This window comes from Cetorhinus maximus, chromosome 1 (assembly GCF_964194155.1).
Source record: "Cetorhinus maximus chromosome 1, sCetMax3.hap1.1, whole genome shotgun sequence".
In the NCBI taxonomy this organism is placed as follows: Eukaryota; Metazoa; Chordata; class Chondrichthyes; order Lamniformes; family Cetorhinidae; genus Cetorhinus; species Cetorhinus maximus.
In genome coordinates, this window is record NC_135879.1 from 161,945,038 (window position 1) to 161,963,279 (window position 18,242).

Below are 18,242 nucleotides of genomic sequence, written 5' to 3' on the forward strand. Positions count from 1 at the left end.
TTGGCCCTAGTGGACTGGGCAGGAAGACTACAAGGTAGGACAGTTGATGAACAGTGACAGATATTTGAGGAGATATTCAATTCCTCCCAAGTAAATTATATTCCAAAGAGGAAGAATGATGGTAAGATGGGGGGAAAAGCATCCATGGCTAAGCAAGGAAGTTAAAGATAACATAAAGGCAAAACTTAAGGCATACAAAATTGCAAAAGGTCAGCGGCAGATTGGAAGATTGGGAAACTTTTAAAGATCAACAAAAGGTCACCAAAAAAATAATAAAAAGAGCAAAGGTAAATTATGAAAGAAAACTAGCGCAAAATGTAAAAACTGATAGCAAAAACTTCTACAAGTATATAAAAGGAAAGAGAGTAGCTAAAGTGAATGTTGGTCCCTTGGAGGATGAGACTGGGGAGTTAATAGTGGAGAACGCAGAAATGGCAGAGACGCTTAATCAATATTTTGTCTCAGTTTTCATGGTGGAGGACACCAGTACCACCCCAATGGTAACAGGTGGTGCAGAGAGTATAAAGAAGGGAGAACTTAGAACAATCACCATCACTAGAGAAAAAGTACTGAGCAAACTATTGGGATTAAAGGGTGACAAGTCCCCAGGACCTGATGGCCTACATCCCAAGTCTTAAAGGAAGTGGCAGCGGAGATAGTGGATGCATTGGCTATAATAATCCAAAATTCCCTGGATTTTGGAAAGTGGATTGGAAAAATGCTAATATAATGCCTTTATTCAAAAAGGGTGGGAGGCAGAAAGTAGGAAACTATAGACCAGTTAGTTTAACGTCTGTTGTTGGGAAATTGTTGGAATCTATTATTAAGGAAGTAGTAATGGGGCATTTGGAAAGTCAAAATGCAATCCATCAGAGTCAGCATGGTTTTATGAGAAGTAAATCGTTTTTGACTAATTTGCTAGAGTTCTCTGAAGATGTAACAAGCAAAGTGGATAATGGGGATCCTGTAGATGTAGTATATCTGGACTTCAGAAGGCCTTTGATAAGGTGCCGCACAAAAGATTAATACACAAGATAAGATCACGCGGAGTTAGGGGTAATATATTTGCTTGGATAGAGGATTGGCTAACCAACAGAAAGCAGAGAGTCAGGATAAATGGGTATTTTTCTGGATGGCAAGCTGTAAGTAGTGGGGAGCCACAGCATTCATTCCTTGGGCCCCAACTATTTACAATCTATATTAATGACTTGGATTCAGGGATAGAGGGTACTATAGCTAAATTTGCAGGTGACACCAAAATAGGTGGGAAAGTAAGTTGCAGTGAAGAAATAAGAAATTTACAAATGGATATGGGCAGGTTAGGTGAATGGGCCAAAATTTGGCAGATGGTGTTTAATGTGGTTAGGTGTGAGGTTATCCATTTTGGTCGGAAGAATAAAAAAGCGACTTATCATTTAAATGGAGAGAAACTTCAGAACGCTTCTGTGCAGAGAGATCTGGGTGTCATCGTGCATGAATCACTGAAAGCTAGTATGCAGGTATAGCAGGTAATAAGGAAGGCAAATGGAATTTTGGCATTTATTGCTAAAGGAATAAAGTGTTGTTGCAACTGTACAAGGCATTGGTGAGACCACACCTAGAGTACTGTGCAGAGTTTTGGTCCCCTTGAGGAAGGATGTAGTTGCATTGGAGGCAGTTCAGAGGAGGTTCACTAGATTGATTCCAGAGATGTGGGGCTTGTCTTATGAGGAGAGATTGAGCAGTTTAGGCCTATAGTCGCTAGAGTTTAGAAGGATGAGAGGAGATCTAATTGAGGAATATAAGATGCTAAAGGGGATAGACAAAGTAGACGTGGAGCAGATGTTTCCCCTTGTGGGGCATTCTAGAACGAGAGGCCATAGTTTTAGGCTAAGAGGTGGTAGATTTAAATCTAGGAGGAATTACTTTTCTCAAAAGGTCGTGAATCTGTGGAATTCACTACCTCAGAGTGCAGTGGATGCTGGGACACTGAATAAATTTAAGGAGGAGATAGACAGATTTTTAATTAGTAACAGGTTGAAAGGTTATGGGGAGAGGACGGGAAATTGGAGTTGAGGCTGAAATGAGATCAGCCATGATCGTATTGAATGGCGGGGCAGGCTCGAGGGGCTGAATTGCCTACTCCTGCTCCTCGTTCTTATGCTGTTATGAAATGGGACGCAGTACATAGGGAGGAACAAAGGGATCTCAGAGTACAACTACGCCAAATCGCCAAAAGTTGCACCACAGGTTAAGAAGTTTGTATAAAAAAGGCAAACCAAGCACTAGGCTTCATTTCTAGAAAGATAGAATTAAGTAGTAGGGAAGCGACACTATCATTCTGATGAGTAATATTGGACTTGAAACGTTAACTGTTTCTCTCTCCTCAGATGCTGCCAGACCTGAGCTTTTCCAGTATTTTCTATTTTTATTTCAGATTTTCAGCACCCATGGTATTTTGTTTTTATTTTAAGTTATGCTATCGAGCCTTGGTTAGTCCACACTTAAGAGTATTGAGTGCAGTTCTGGTTACATTATAAAAAGAATATAGAGGTACTGGAGAGGGAGCAGAGAAGATTTACAAGAATGAGACTAGAAATCCGTGGGAACATATATCAGGAAAAGATTGACAAGCTGGATCTCTTTTCACTTGAAAAAAGGACGCTGAGGGGTGACCTCATGGAGGTGTTTAAAGTTATGAACAGTGTTTATAGAGTTCATACAGAGAAAATATCTCCTCTGGTGGTGAAGAGTATAACTAGAGGCCATCAATATAAAATAATCAGCAAGAAATCCAATGGGGAATTTAGAAGAATGTGGAACTCGTTACCACGGTAAGTGGTTGAAGCAATTATAGATGCATTTAAGGGGAAACTCTTTCGAGTTATCAACAGTCACAGATTGCAACTCTTTCGAGTACAATCACAGTTCTTGGTTTCCGGGAGTGGGACATGAACCCACAACCCTCTGATTCAAAGGCGAGGGTGCTATGAACTGAGCCACAGCTGAAGTGGTACAAGCTTTAGGGAGCAAGGATTAGATAGTTATGCTGGGTTGAGGTTTGAATGGACCATAAATACCTGAATGGACTGACTGGGCCAAATGGCCTGTTTCTGTTCCGTATATCCTATGTAACGATATGTAACCACTTCCTCTAAGGATAAATGACCAGCATGTCTTTGTCAAAGAAATTATCCCATGTATAATTCATGACTCCACTATAAATAAGATGGTATTTCTAATAAAGCTTTTAAACCCATTTTCTCTAAATTTACCCATTTTCTTTGCGGTCCAACATTTTCCCCGACTGATTTCTTTTTTTAAAAATATGAACACAAGATAAACCTCAGAGAAACAGGGATTTTAAACTCAATATAATGATTCTTATGTACAATGGAAGAAGTGAACCAAAACAGATGCAGCTGTTATCAGTGACTGCAATTTACTAGGAATAGAAGGAGAATTCTAAAAAGGTGGCAATAGCGTGAAAACCTGATCTTGGAATGCAGTAAAATATGTCAACTTTCAGAAATTACTGAAGGTGTTTCACAAAAGTCTTGTTACAAAATTTCAATCATAGTTCAAGACAACATGAAGCAGCACAATTAGAAAACTGGTTAACCAACCGGATGAGCAAAGCATTTGAAGTAGAGGCAGATACAGTGCTATGGAAAGACAGCAGGGCAAAGGATAACTTTGAGCCGGTACAGACTTAATGAGCTGAGTTGCCGTCTTCTATATAGTAAACTTTTATGGTTCTATGGATGTTCAGATACATACCCAAAGAGCTAGAGCACAAATCCTAGAATCTGATAATGTCTGTATAAGACACTGCTTAGGTCACACCTGGAGAACTGTGCTCAAGTTTTGTTGCCATAGTGCAGCATGAATAACCAGGCATTGGAAAAATAGGTCAACCAAACTGGAGATTAACTGAAGGCATTTGAGCCAAGAGGAGAGCTTCAAGAGCCTGACAATGTTTATTCTTAAGAGATGGCTTAGTGGAGATAATATTGAAGATTCAAGGGAATTTACAGATTGAAACCCACCAATATTTCCACAGATTCTAAAATCGGGTGGCACGCTCAGAAGCTCCGAGATAATGTGCAGGCAATTTATACTGCAAAACTTTACGCGGAGGATTGTGCACATGTGGCACTGTTTGACTGACAGTTATACTGATTGACGGTTTGAGTTTGGTTCAAGGGGAAGCAGAACAGAATCCTTTGACAGCCAACTCTAATCAGCAACCAGGGTTGTAAGTTTCAATTGTGTGTAGCTCACAAGTCAGTCTTAAGTCTTCATATGTAAAAGCCTAGTCATTGGCCAGTACTGATTTGGAAAGTAAATAACTATGTTTCGGAGTTCAGTCTTCCGTTGATGTTTTAGCAGAGGAGATGCATCTTTGCTGTTTTTGACACACATTAGCAAAGGAAGGAGTTTCTTATAACTACTGTTTTATACTGAGTAGAATCAGTCTGAAAGAAACATTCATCAAAGTCAAGAACATCATGTAATAGCACGTGATATGTCCTGTAATAAAAGGTTCTCTTTTCAGACTTGGGTCTGACCATGCTTCACTCATTATTGGCTATTTATGGCACATTTTTTCGTGGGAGAGTGAGAGGCAGAGGATGGTAGCTCAGTATCAAAACTGACCAGTGGCACTGAACTCAAGGAAGTAACTAGTAAAAAAACTCCCAAACTTAAAAGTGTTATTAACTTATGGGGTCAGTTGCATGTACTGCATAACTTTTTCCAGTACTGTCGTTTATGTTAGGGATATTTTGATTAGAGATCAATTAGAGTTTGGATAAAATAATCGGATCAATTTGCAGATTAAAAATAAAATCAACTAAAAATTATTATACCTTTCTTGTTTAGTGGTCGTTTTCTTACACAAACACATATTCGTTGCTCATCGATCTAAAAGGAAAACAAAGTTTCAGTTGTAGCACAAGTTGTTCTAATCATGCATGCAATAACATTCATGCCACACAAGTATCAGGAAATGACCATCTCCCCATGACATTCAATGGCATTACCATTGCTGAATCCCCCACTATCAACATCCTAGGGGTTATCGTTGACCAGAAACTGAATTGGACCAGCCCAGGTCAGAGGCTAGAAATTCTGTGTTGAGTAACTCACCCGCTGACTCCCCAAAGCCTGCCCACCATCTACAGGACACAAATCAGCAGAGTTTTGGAACATTCTCCACTTGTCTGGATGGGTGCAGCTCCAACAACACTGAAGAAACTCAACATCATCCAGGCCAAAGCAGCCCGCTTGTTCGGCACCCCATCCACCACCTTAAACATTCACTCCCTCCATCACTGATGTGCAGCAGCAATTCACTAATCTTCTTTGAAGCACCTTCTAAACCCACTCTCTCTACAACCTAGGAGGACAAGAGCAGCGGACACATGGGAACACCACCACCTGCAATTCCCCTCCAAGCCCCATGCCGTCTTGACTTTGGACTATACTGTCATTCCTTCACTGTTGCTGGGTCGAAATTCTGGAGCTCCCTTTCTAACAGAACTACGGGTGCACCTAAACCACATGGACTGCAGCAGTTCAAGAAGGCAGCTCACCACCACCTTCTCAAGTGCAATTAGGGATGGGCAACAAATGTACAAATGTTGGCCTAGCCAGTGACTCCCACATCTTCCGAATAAATTTTAAAAATGCTTCCAGGCCAACAAATCAAACTTGTAGACTTAACCAATATAATCACTTAGAACCACTTCAACATAAAATCTTCAGTAGGCTCATTGGTATATAACATGTAACTGTGGCTACCATCTGTAATGCTATGTTAAATTATTGCAAAGCTGCAGGAAATGCATGTAGAGTTTGAAGCTAACAAAAAAAAAGGCACATTGCATTTTATTTTTAAATAATGTAAGTTTAAGGTTCTTTTTACCCCCATATGAGTTAGATAGCCTCATAATCAGATGCCTTATACTCATAAAACGAAATATGATCACATATGAAAGTACAAACTGAAGCAACTAAAGTCAGTCTTTAAATAAGCATTTTACTCTGAAGTACCAAACTGCCTCTACAAAAGTCAAACAAACTTTTCTTCACTTTAAAAAAAAATATTAACACCAAAAGTTACTAAAAAATGATTTGGTAAAACTGCACAAAATCATAGAAGGATGTAAAAATGTGAACATTACTTTCTGATAACATAAAAACATACACTACTCGTGGATATTGTGCAACTTTCAAAATAAAATATACCTAAAGCTACTTTGAATAATATTTAATCATTAAAAGTAACACTAAATAAACTTCTGTGGTATCAGTAGAGTACAGTCTACTTGCTTAAACTTGTAACTTACTGGATCAGCAGCTGTAAGAGGTCGATAGTCAAGACTTGATCTAAATTCTCTTATCATGCACATAATTTCCCAGTTTGGATTTGTAGAGTCAACGTCCTATTATATTAAATGCACAATTAATGAAGTAATCATACATAATAACTAGATTACATTAAGTAGAAGATGATAATTTGCATTAGTAATCTTGGTTTTCCAAATCTTATGCTTCAATACATGAGAGTCAAAATACATAAGACAACATTTTCCAGAAAACCATTTGCAAAAAGTGAATTCAATAAACCGTTTAAGGTATTGGAGTGACAAATTATTGTCTAACAGACCAGTTACATCCCAATAGTTCTCAACATTACCTGCTTTGAAAGGAGTCAAAGCTAATGAGAAAAATCTGCATCAAATTGACAACAAGTTACAGAATTAGAGTCACAAGAGTAAATTGTGGGGAAATAAAAAAAAAATTGAGGGTATTAATATTTAATCTCATTTCACCCTCATCACAGCAGCAAATCATCAGTTTAATTTTAGGGATACCAAATGTCCTATAGTATTTTACCCAAATTGCCATTCTTTGCACATTCCTGCTCAGCATATATCAGCATTCAGTCATAGCCTGTGGAACATCAGAGGAAATTATGCATTCAAAACACTTCCATCTGGATATTAGACTATAATTAGAGGTGGGGCCAAGGTCATTTTCCCCGTCCTATATCAGGGATAACAAGGCCAGTCATGGGATCCTAATGCTACCCAGTCAAGATCAGCTAACTCAGGAGACATGGACCTGGAATTTTCTTGATTTTTACAGCACAGGGCCACTTTCATTATTAAGAAAGACATTATATAAATGGCTTTACAAAGTTAACTAACAGAAATTCTGAATATGCAGATCACGTGAATCTTCCTCACCATTTTCCTGTTTATTTTACTAAGATCTAATATGGGGACTATAGAAATTTCTGGTAGGAGGTCAGGAGAGAAAATGTTCCAAGAGATTGCATGAGCAACACAGCATCTTTTACCATCTGAATATAATCAATCGAGCGCTGCCAATCACCTGGTGCATAAGTGACATACTGTGGATAAAAAGAAAATACACATAAAAGTAAAATCTACCTATTTTGAAGCTCAGGGTATGGGTGCATAAAGAAAGCATTTTGTGTAAGAAATGATTGCAAACCTGAGCTCTTTTTTCTCTCATCTCTTGTTGCTGTATTCGCCGCTTTTCACGCTTTTCCTGGAGTTTTTCAACTTCTTTCACGCAATTTGATTTTCTGCGTGCTGAAAGATTTGTTTATCAGAACAGTGCATATGCATTTGGTCATTCATGTGAAAAAACTGGGTTAATTTATTTCGAGCAATGTAAACAAGTGCAATTTTGTTGACTCTAAATTGAACTCTAGATACTAAGAAATTGCATGATTAGTGATGAAAATATATACTTATGATTTCGCATACTTTATCCTTTGTTACAACAAAATTTATCTGCTTCATACATTTCAAGCATTCTAATTAAAATCACAAAAGACCTCAAAATTCTGTGTTGTAATCGACAAATTCATGCTAATTACAAAGTCACAATTATTAATTCTCTTGCTGGAATGTCATCACATGAGAACACAATGCCAATTGGAAGAGCGAGCACAATTAACTACAGTGTCTCAGAGTCATAGGGCAGAATGTTCCCCCCGTCGGGTAGGAAGGTCAGGAGCGGGCGCGTGTAGGCGCGCCTCCGATCGGTGCCCCCAATTGGGGGCGCGTCACCATTTTATGTGGGCGGGCCAATTAAGGCCCGCCCAGCGTGACATCCGCAAGGAAGCACTATATGCTCCCTGTGCAGGCGGGGAGGGATTCCCTGAGCCCAGAGTGCGCTCTTTCGTGCATGCGCGCGAAAGTGAGCACTCATCTCCCTGAGGCTAAGTGCTGCCTCAGGGAGATCGGCTCCACATTAAAAAAATGTTAGAAACAGAAATTAAAAATTTCCCCGACATGTCCCCTCATACGACACTGTCACAAGTTGGGACATGTCCATCACTTTTAGTTACGCTTTTATTAAATTTTTAAAAACCTACATGAAACCTCATCCTGCCCGTGGATGAGGTTGCATGCTTTTTCCAATGCCTGCCAGGGCTCCCAGCCTGCCTGCCAACCTTAAGGTTGGACAAGCAAGTCCACTAATTACATTAATTACTTTGTCAATGGCCTCAATAGGCCATTGACAGGTCGGCGGGCGCAAAGCTGATTCGGCTGAGCCCCCGCCGACCTGAAAATTGAAATGAGGCTGGATGACGTTGGGAGCTCCGCCCGACGTCATCCCACGTCATTTTACGCTTCAGCGAGCGGGCCCCACCTGCCGACCGGGAAATCCTGGCCATAGAGGTCTACAGCACAGAAAAAGGCCCTTTGGCCCATCAAATTTGCCTCGGTCAAACAAGTACCTAGCTATTCTAATCCCATTTTCCAGCACTAAGCCCATAGCCTTATATCCCATAGTATCGCAACTGCACATCCAAATACTTCTTAAACGTTATGAGCGTTTCTGACTCAATCATCCTTTCAGGCAGTCAGTTCCAGATTCACATCGCCCTCTGGGTGAAAAAATTCTTCCTCATATCCCCTCTAAACCTCCTGCCCCTTACCTTAAATCTATGCCCCCTGGTTATTGATCCCTCCACCAAGGGGAAAAGTTCCTTCCTGTCCACCCTATCTATGCCCCATATAATTTTGTACACCTCGATCATGTCCCCCCTCAATCTCCTCTGCTCCAGGGAATATAACCCCAGTCTATCCAATCTCTCCTCATAACTAAAACTCTCCAGCCCAGGCAACATCCTGGTAAATCTCCTCTGCACTCTCTCTAGTGAAATCACATCCTTCCAATAATGCGGATTCCAGAACTGCACACAATACTCTAGCTGTGGCCTAACCAGTGTTTTATACAGTTCCAGCATAACCTCCCTGCTCTCGGCTAATAAAGGCAACTATCCCATATGCCTTCTTAAACACCATATCTACCTGTCCTGCTACCTTAACGGACCGGCGGACATGCACACCAAGGTCCCTCTGATCCTCGGTACTTCCTAGGGTCCTACCATTCATCGTGTATTCCCGTGCCTTGTTTGTCCTGCCCAAGTGCATCACCTCACACTTATTCGGATTAAATTCCATTTGTCACTGATCAGCCCATCTGACCAGCCCGTCTATATCCTCCTGTAATCTAAGGCTATCCTCCTCACTATTTACCACCCCACCAATTATCATGTCATCCGCGAACTTACTGAATTCCTGCATTCAAGTCTCAAAAACCAGAAGGGGGTGAAAAAAAAAATGAAAATATATCTCAGGCAGAATGTCACAGTCTGGGAAAGAGCTCTTTTATTCATGCAGCTAGTTCCTAATCTAAGCTTCTCCAATACAGAATAAGCAAACTAAAAACAAAACTATTAGGTATTTCAGGTTATTGTCTTGTATTTCCTAAATTTTCTACATTGACCAGTAGGAATGGGAATCATTAAGGAAGGATGTAAATGCGTTGGAGGCAGTTCAGAGGTGGTTTACCAGATTGATAGGAATGAGCGGGTTGTCTTATGAGGAAAGGCTGGACAGACTGGGCTTGTTTCCACCGGAGCTTAGAAGAGTGAGGGATGACTTGATTGAAGTATACAAGATCCTGAACAGTTTTGACAAGGTGGATGTGGAAAGGATGTTTCCTCTTGTGGGGCATGGTTTTAAAATTAGGAGTCGCCCTTTTAGGACAGAGATGAGGAGAATTTTTTTTTCTGAGGGCTGTGCGGCTTTGGAACACTGCCTCAGAAGGTGTTGGAGGCCAGGTCATTGAAGGTTTTTAAGGCAGAGGTAAGATCGATTCCCTTGCCTAACAAGAATCTAAGGTTATCAAGGGTAGATGGGAATATGAAATTCGAAACACAAGCAAATCAGCCATGATCTTACTGAATGGTGGAGCAGGCTTAAGGGGTCGAATGGCCAACTCCTGTTCCTATTTCTTATGTTTCAAATTGGTCTTGTAGTGTCAGGGTTATAAACGGTTACAACAGTTATAAATTATTCTAGATTTGGTCCAAATTTGGCCAGTATACACTGTAGATGCAGATTAATGGCATAGAGGGCCTTTCTTGAAATTACTATCGTTATCAGGGATTTTGAATTCTCTTATTTGGTTGGATTTTGTGATAAAAATAACAATGAGGCCAACATCACTCATTTTTATAACAGAGTAAATTGGACAGCAACTTCCGTTGTTTGCAAATGCAAAGTTAAAAGTACAAATCCAAAAGATGCTGTCAGAGATATCTCAATCTCCACAGGGTGCACTGCTACAGTCCTCACTGATAGATTCAACACTTAAATGAATGCAACAATGTGAACTTAGGATACCGCCCACTAATTCCACACTAAAAACTTTGTAAAAGTTTTACCCAGTACATTCAGGACTAATGAGTTTTTAAACAGCGTGGAAAACATAAATTACCAAACAGCCTCTCTGGCCCAAAATATGTAATCTTACAAGTGTGGCGTCTCATTCCCTCTGAAGACAAATAGCATTCGGGGTTTAAAAATGAAATTTGAAACTTTCTTTTTAACTTTGTATCTGTCTGTCCCTTTTAACTGTCTGTCTTAATTTAATCTGCATTTCCCAATCTTTATTTTGCTTTCTGTATAATATTTAAATCTAATTTATACTTCCTACTTTACATTCTATGTGTCTCAGTGAGGATTCTTCAACTTGGTTAGAAGAAACTTGGATTTTCTTGCTCTGCTCACAGATCTGCTGTAGATGGTGACATGCTGGAACAGACGACGGATTCAATCAATTCTGCACTCTAAAGCAGACAAAAAAATTTTGGGCAGCTGTTAATGAAGTGAACTGCAAGTCCCCTTGCCGCTGACCACAAAATCTGGGCCATGTTACAAGAATATGAGATTTATTTCACAGGGCCTTCCTCAATATAAAAGGCAGTATTTCACAGATACTTTAGAGAAAGGGTATGGTAAAGGGGAATGTGGATCCAGTAAATGTAGATACAAGACTATAATGTATGACCAAGAAATGCCAGATGTGTTAGATGGGTACTTTGTATCTGTTTTTAGTGGAGGAACAGGACAAAATATCAGTGGTGTAAGGGAACCCAATTTAATGGATTTAATACAAGTAAAATTAATGATAATGGAGAAAAATGGGATTTCTGATATTCAAAGCTTTAAGAGGTGCAGTCTAACTTTAAGTTGTACAAGTTAGTTTTAACTGGTGCTGGCATTGCACAAACTTGGGTTCCCTGCTGAGGTGTGTAACTCATTCAGTGCTGGCCTCCATGCTACTATTATAATTCGCAGGTAACACAAAAGTTTGGTGCGGCCTGTGTAAAATTTAATGCTACTAATTTTTTGGGTTCTATGTTAGTTTGAAGTAACATCTAAAGATTTTTTTAACCACTTGTTAAACATTTCAGTTGGAGTTTCTGCTAACGGGACACTTTGCAGTTAAGGCTGGGAACAGGCTGCTTACAAGGTACTGGTGTTAATGGATTTTAAGACTTTATAAAGGTACCGTAAAGTCTGGGTTCAAGCAGTTGTATGTTGTCTTAATTGTACCATGGTCAATTAAAAGGCTTCTTGTCAGCTTTGAAGAAATGGCTAAAAGACAGCTTGAACTTAGGATGACACCTTATCTTTAAACAAAACCATGTATTGGTTTAATTGATTAAAGATATCAATAGGGCAGAACATCTGTATTAGAGGAAAACCCTTTTTTAACATTATGGTAAGAAGTGCTATTAACATTACTTTTTATTGGCTTTAGTATCCATGGGACTTGGGTTAAAATATGTTGATGTAAATGTTTATGATGGGTTGCATTATGTGGATGTAACATTGCTTGTAATTGCTCTGTATCTATAAGGATGTCATTTGTTCACAATGGAATGTAAACTCTGAGGTGGGGGCAGGGAATAAGAGATGAACGTTTGTCTTCAGTCTACATGACTCGAGTTACAGAGGTGGGGTGACATCATAAGACCCACATTCTAAGCCATTGAAAGAGGTGAACTTGGACTATTTCCAAATAGGGGAGTAGGGATGAGAAGTAGGGATAAAAGTTGGAAAATCAAAGTCTTCGTTGGCACAGTTTTGCCATGACTCCTATGGTATGATTCTGCAGAGCCACAGTTCAATGTAATCATCACTTCAGAGACAGACAAACAGCATCTCCTGTGGTGGTAGCACGCGAGGAATCCTAGGACCTTGAGGGATAAGAAACTTCCATGTTGTCTTCACTGTTTTTTGTTAAATGTATGTAAAACTTTGCTTAATAAATTCTACTTGGTTCATAAATACTAGTTATACTTGTTAGGTCAGGCATAATCAAGGACCCCATTGTTAGTAATTAATATTTCAGAAATTAAGTTATTTTAACTGGAAGGGTTTTACACCTTGAAAGTCAGAAACTTTATACCTGCATTACTTTAAATGAGTGGATCGCAATCCCTTCATCCACTTTTAGGGGTGTTAATTCACTCTGAAGCCAGGTGGTCAAGCAGGAAACCAGGCGACCAATCTTTCACTGAATGCTAGATTTATTTACAGAATGCAGCTTTACAATTGTCTACCTCCTCCCTTTCCAACACCCTGTGTCCCAGAAGTCTCTCTTTATATGCTATTTTAATAAACCAGTAAATAACCAAAATAAACTAATAAACCATTAACAGAGGTAACTGCCCGTTATAGGGGCACTGTAACAAAAATAAAAAAACTTTAAAAGGAAACATGTCTTATTAAATTAAAGAGGTGTTCCTGTGGCTTACCATGCACTCAAATGTCTCTTTATTTGTGCTCAAGATACTTAAATCAATACCTTCCAGCTGTTTATCCTTAACGATACAATTAACATAATATTAACAAGAAGCAATTCAATTTTAACCCAAAGATATGCTTTGAGATTAAGCAGCATTCACCTCGGTGAGAGAGAGTGGGTGCAAAAAAAAAAGAGAACATTAAGGAAAAGGGATCAGGGAAAGAAACTGATGTGGAAGGATAAGAAGGGGTACATCTTGTAGACATCAATTAACATCTTGAGAGATCGGTGACATCTTGAATCAAATGCGAGGTGTCAGCTGTGGCTCAGTCCATAGCACCCTCGCCTTTGAGTCAGAAGGTTGTGGGTTCATGTCCCACTCCCGGAAACCAAGAACTGTGATTGTACTCAAAAGAGTTGCAATCTGTGACTGTTGATAACTCGGGGTGTCAGCTGTGGCTCAGTTCATAGCACCCTCGCCTTTGAACCAGAAGGTTGTGGGTTCATGTCCCACTCCCGGAAACCAAGAACTGTGATTGTACTCAAAAGAGTTGCAATCTGTGACTTGATAACTCGAAAGAATTTTTTTTTTGAATCAAATGCCTCCACTCCCACATCTACATAAGTAATAAAAAGTGCACTGCCTTGTGCTGACATAGAAACGTAGGCCATTCGGCCCTTTGAGCCTGCTCTGCCATTCATTATGATCATGGCTGATCATCCAACTCAATAGCCTGCTCCCGCTTTCCCCCCATACCCTTTGATCCCTTTCGCCCCAAGAGCAATATCTAACTCCTTCTTGAAAGCATACAATGTTTTGGTCTCAATTGCTTTCTGTGGTAACGAATTCCACCGGCTCACCACTTTCTGGGTGAAGAACTTTCTCCTCATCAGAGTCCTAAATGGTCTACCCCCATATCCTCAGACTGTGACCCCTGGTTCTGGACTCCCCCACCATCGGGAACATCCTTCCTGCATCTACCCCGTCCAGTCCTGTTAGAATTTTATAGGTTTCTATGAGATCCCCCTCATTCTTCTGAACTCCATCAAATATAATCCTAATCGACTCAATCTCTCCTCATAGGTCAGTCCTGCCATCCCAGGAATCAGTCTGGTAAACCTTCGCTGCACTCCCTCTATAGCAAGTACATCCTTCCTCAAATTAAGGAGACAAAAACTGCACACAATATTCCAAGTGTGGTCTCATCAACGCCCTGTATAATTGCAGCAAGACATCCCTGTTCCTGTACTCAAATCCTCTCACTATGAAGGCCAACATACCATTTGCCTTCTTTACCGCCTGCTGCACCTGCATGCTTACCTTCAGCGACTGGTGTATGAGGACACCCAGGTCTTGTTGCACATTCCCCTCTCTCAATTTATAGCCATTCAGATAATAATATGCCTTCCTGTTTTTACTACCAAAATGGATAACCTCACATTTATCCACATTATACTGCATCTGCCATGCATTTGCCCACTCACTCAGCTTGTCCAAATCACAATGAAGCATCTCTGCATCCTCCTCACAGTTCACCCTCCCACCCAGCTTTGTGTCATCTGCAAATTTGGAGATTTTACATTTACTTCCCTCATCTAAATTATTAATATATATTGTGAATAACTGGGGTCCCAGCACCGATCCCTGCAGTACCCCACTAGTCACTGCCTGCCATTCGGAAAAAGACCTGTTTTTTCCTACTCTTTGTTTCCTGTCTGCCAACCAGTTTTCTATCCATCTCAATACACTACCCCCAAATCCCATGCGCTTTAATTTTACACACCAATCTCTTATGTGGGACTTTGTCGAAAGCCTTCTGAAAGTCCAAATAAACTACATCCACTGGCTCCCCCTCATCAACTCTACTAGTTACATCCTTGAAAAATTCCAGTAGATTTGTCAAGCATGATTTCCTTTTCATAAATCCATGCTGACTCTGTCCAATTCTGCCACTGTTTTTCACGTGCTCCGCTATTAAATCTTTTATAATGGACTCTAGAATTTCCCCCACGACCGATGTCAGGCTGACACAACATTCGAAAAAGCAACCAAAGAACAGGTATTTTTTAATTAATTATTCTTGTAAAAGTGTGTATGCTTGAAGTAAAATAAAATCAATGGGCCATAAATGGGCGCAGCAGGGATACCTACCATTAGTTAGACTTGCCCTTGCATGTTTAGATTTTTAATTTTTTTTGTGTGGCAAGTTCCTGAAAATGCAAGCAAATAAGTTCATAGCAAGGGAAACAGCACCTGGGGGATGAGTGAACAGGGCAAGTAGTCATAAGCATCTTTCTAAGCAAATTGAAGGTCTGTGAAATAAACAGCAGAAATTAGAGTGAAAGAGACTTGCATTTAAAAGTGCCTTTCACAACCTCCGAATGTCCTGAAGTACTTCAAAGCCAATGGGGTACTTTTTCCCAGTGTAGTCACTGTTGCAATGTAGGAAACATGCAGCCAATTTGTGCATATCAAACTTTCAGAAACAGCTATAGAAATACACAAAGATCAAAAATTTATGGCACTGAAGGTCATTTAATGCAGCACAGTTTTGCCAGCTGAAAAGGAGCTACACAGCCTTGTCCCACTTTCTAGCTCTTCACCCTGTAGATTATGGCGTTTCATACATGTATCCAAGTATTTTTATTAAATACAATAAGGGCTTCTCCCTCTTAACCCCTTTCAAGCACTGAGTTCCAGAGCTCCAACCACCCTCTGGATGAAAACATTCTCAACTCCCCTCTAATCCTTTTGTCAATTACTTTAAATTTATGCCCTCTGGTTACTGACCCCTCTATTAAATGGAAACAGGTCCTTCCTATTCACTCTTTTTTCTAAACACCTCAATTAAATCTCCCCTTAGTCTCCTCTGTTCCAAAGCAAACCACCCCAGCCTATGCAATCTTTCCTCAAAGGTAAAATTTTCCATTCCTGACAACATCTTTATAGGTCTCTTGTACACCCTCTCTGATGTAATCACATCCTTCCCATGATGATGACTGGACAATCTGTTTTTATGATGCTGATGGAGGGATAAACATCGGCTGGGACACCAGAGATAACTTCCTTACTCATCTTCAAAATACCATCATGGGATCTGTAAGGTCCACCTGAGAGGGCAGACAGGGCCTTCGTTTAATTTTCATCTGAAAGACAGCGCCCTCTGGCAGTCCTTGGTAGTGCTGTGGAGTGTCAGCCTAGATTTTTGAGCTCATGTGCTGGAGTGGGATTTGAACCCACAGCCTTCCGACTCAAGAGGCGTGAGTGCTACAAACTCAGCCAGGGCTGACAAGCAGTTGATGAATTCGATGTTAAATCAGGTATAGAAGAGAAATAAAGAGGGAAACAAAGACTGGATGAGAGAAAAAGAAATTTAAAAGTTTGCACTTTTAAAATCTCCAATTATGAGATGCTGCACTTCTAATAGTTAACTTTTAATGGCAGGAAAGCTCATCACATTACTAGAAGGGTGCTTAGACCGAAGTGGCAAGACTCAACTTTGTGGCAAGTTCAGTTCATATTTACCATGCAAATACAGCAACTTCATGTCATTCAATGACAAGGCAGACAGTTCCAAAGCAAAACACCCCAGCCTATGCAATCTTTCCTCAAAGATAAAATTTTCCATTCCTGACAACATCTTTATACGTCTCTTGTACACCCTCTCTGGTGCAATTACATCCTTCCCATGATGATGACCGGAAAGAGTAGAGCAGCACAACTCAGACAGCAACTTTTGGATACCCTCATTTAACTGCACAATTGCCCCTTGCCTAAAGTTGCTAAAGTATTTGGCATAAATAATAGTGAGCATCATAAGCCTCAGCAGTTTTATGACAGCATATTCTAGGGGTAGAATTTTCCCCCTGTTGGGGGTTTGTGTGGGGGTGGGCGGAGACCCGATTGGCACCCCCATTTTACATGGGCAGGCCAATTAAGGCCTGCCCAGCGTGGCGCGCACCCGGAAGCGCTGTGCGCTCCCTGTGTGGGCCGGGGGTGGGGGGTGTTCCTCAGTCGAGAGTGCATGCAAAAGAGCGCAGAAATCTCCCTGAGGCACAGAGATGCCTCAGGGAGATTAGTTTTAAGCTTTAACAGTTCAATAGAACCATAGAACCATAGAACACTACAGCACAGAAAACAGGCCATTTGGCCCTTCTAGTCTGTGCCGAAATATTATTCTGCTAGTCCCATTGACCTGCACCTAGTCCATAACCCTCCAGACCTCTCCCATCCATGTATCTATCCGATTTATTCTTAAAACTTAAGAGTGAGCCTGCATTTACGTCAGATGGTAGCTCGTTCCACGCTCTCACCACTCTCTGAGTGAAGAAGTTCCCCCTAATGTTCCCCCTAAACCTTTCCCCTTTCACCCTAAAGCCATGTCCTCTCGTGTTTATTTCTCCTAATCTAAGTGGAAAGAGCCTACTCGCATTTACTCTGCCTATACCCCTCACAATTTTGTAAACTTCTATCAAATCTCCCCTCATTCTGCTACGCTCCAAGGAATAAAGTCCTAACCTGTTTAATCTTTCCCTGTAACTCAACTCCTTAAGACCCGGCAACATCCTAGTAAATCTTCTCTGCACTCTCTCAATCTTCTCATCCTTCCTGTAGTTAGGCGACCAGAACTACACACAATACTCCAAAGTTGGCCTCACCAATGTCTTATACAACCTCACCATAACATCCCAACTCCTATACTCAATACTTTGATTTATGAAGGCCAGTACGCCAAAAGCTTTCTTTACAAACTTGTCTACCTGTGACGCCACTTTCAGGGAATTATGTATCTGAACTCCCAGATCCCTTTGTTCCTCCGCACTCCTCAGTGCCCTACCATTTAATGTGTATGTCCTACCTTGGTTTGACCTTCCAAAATGTAACACCTCACACTTTTCCGCATTAAATTCCATCTGCCATTTTCTGGCCCATTTTTCAAGTTGGTCCAGATCTCTCTGCAAGCTTTGAAAGCCTTCCTCGCTGTCCACAACACCTCCAATCTTAGTGTCATCAGCAAACTTGCTGATCCAATTCACCACATTATCATCCAAATCATTGATATAGACAACAAACAACAATGGTCCCAGTACAGATCCCTGAGGCACAC

The 18,242-nt window shown here is 40.6% G+C and overlaps 1 protein-coding gene across 4 annotated transcripts in view; it reads right to left on the reverse strand.

The window, feature by feature from the left end:
• LOC144684808 (kinesin-like protein KIF2A) overlaps positions 1 to 18,242 on the reverse strand; it is a 158,333-nt gene that overhangs the window by 96,163 nt on the left and 43,928 nt on the right. For 3 of the 4 annotated variants that reach the window (XR_013577571.1, XM_078549070.1, XM_078549061.1), the window contains exons 6-9: positions 7,507 to 7,607; positions 7,349 to 7,402; positions 6,333 to 6,428; positions 4,851 to 4,905 (exon numbers count right to left, since the gene is read on the reverse strand). Coding sequence is in view for 3 of the 4 variants with exons in the window: in XM_078549070.1 (XP_078405196.1) it covers positions 4,851 to 4,905; positions 6,333 to 6,428; positions 7,349 to 7,402; positions 7,507 to 7,607 (306 nt within the window). In the remaining variant the exon portion in view is untranslated. The remainder of the gene's footprint in view (positions 1 to 4,850; positions 4,906 to 6,332; positions 6,429 to 7,348; positions 7,403 to 7,506; positions 7,608 to 18,242) is intronic. The other variant, XM_078549081.1, reaches the window with a different exon arrangement.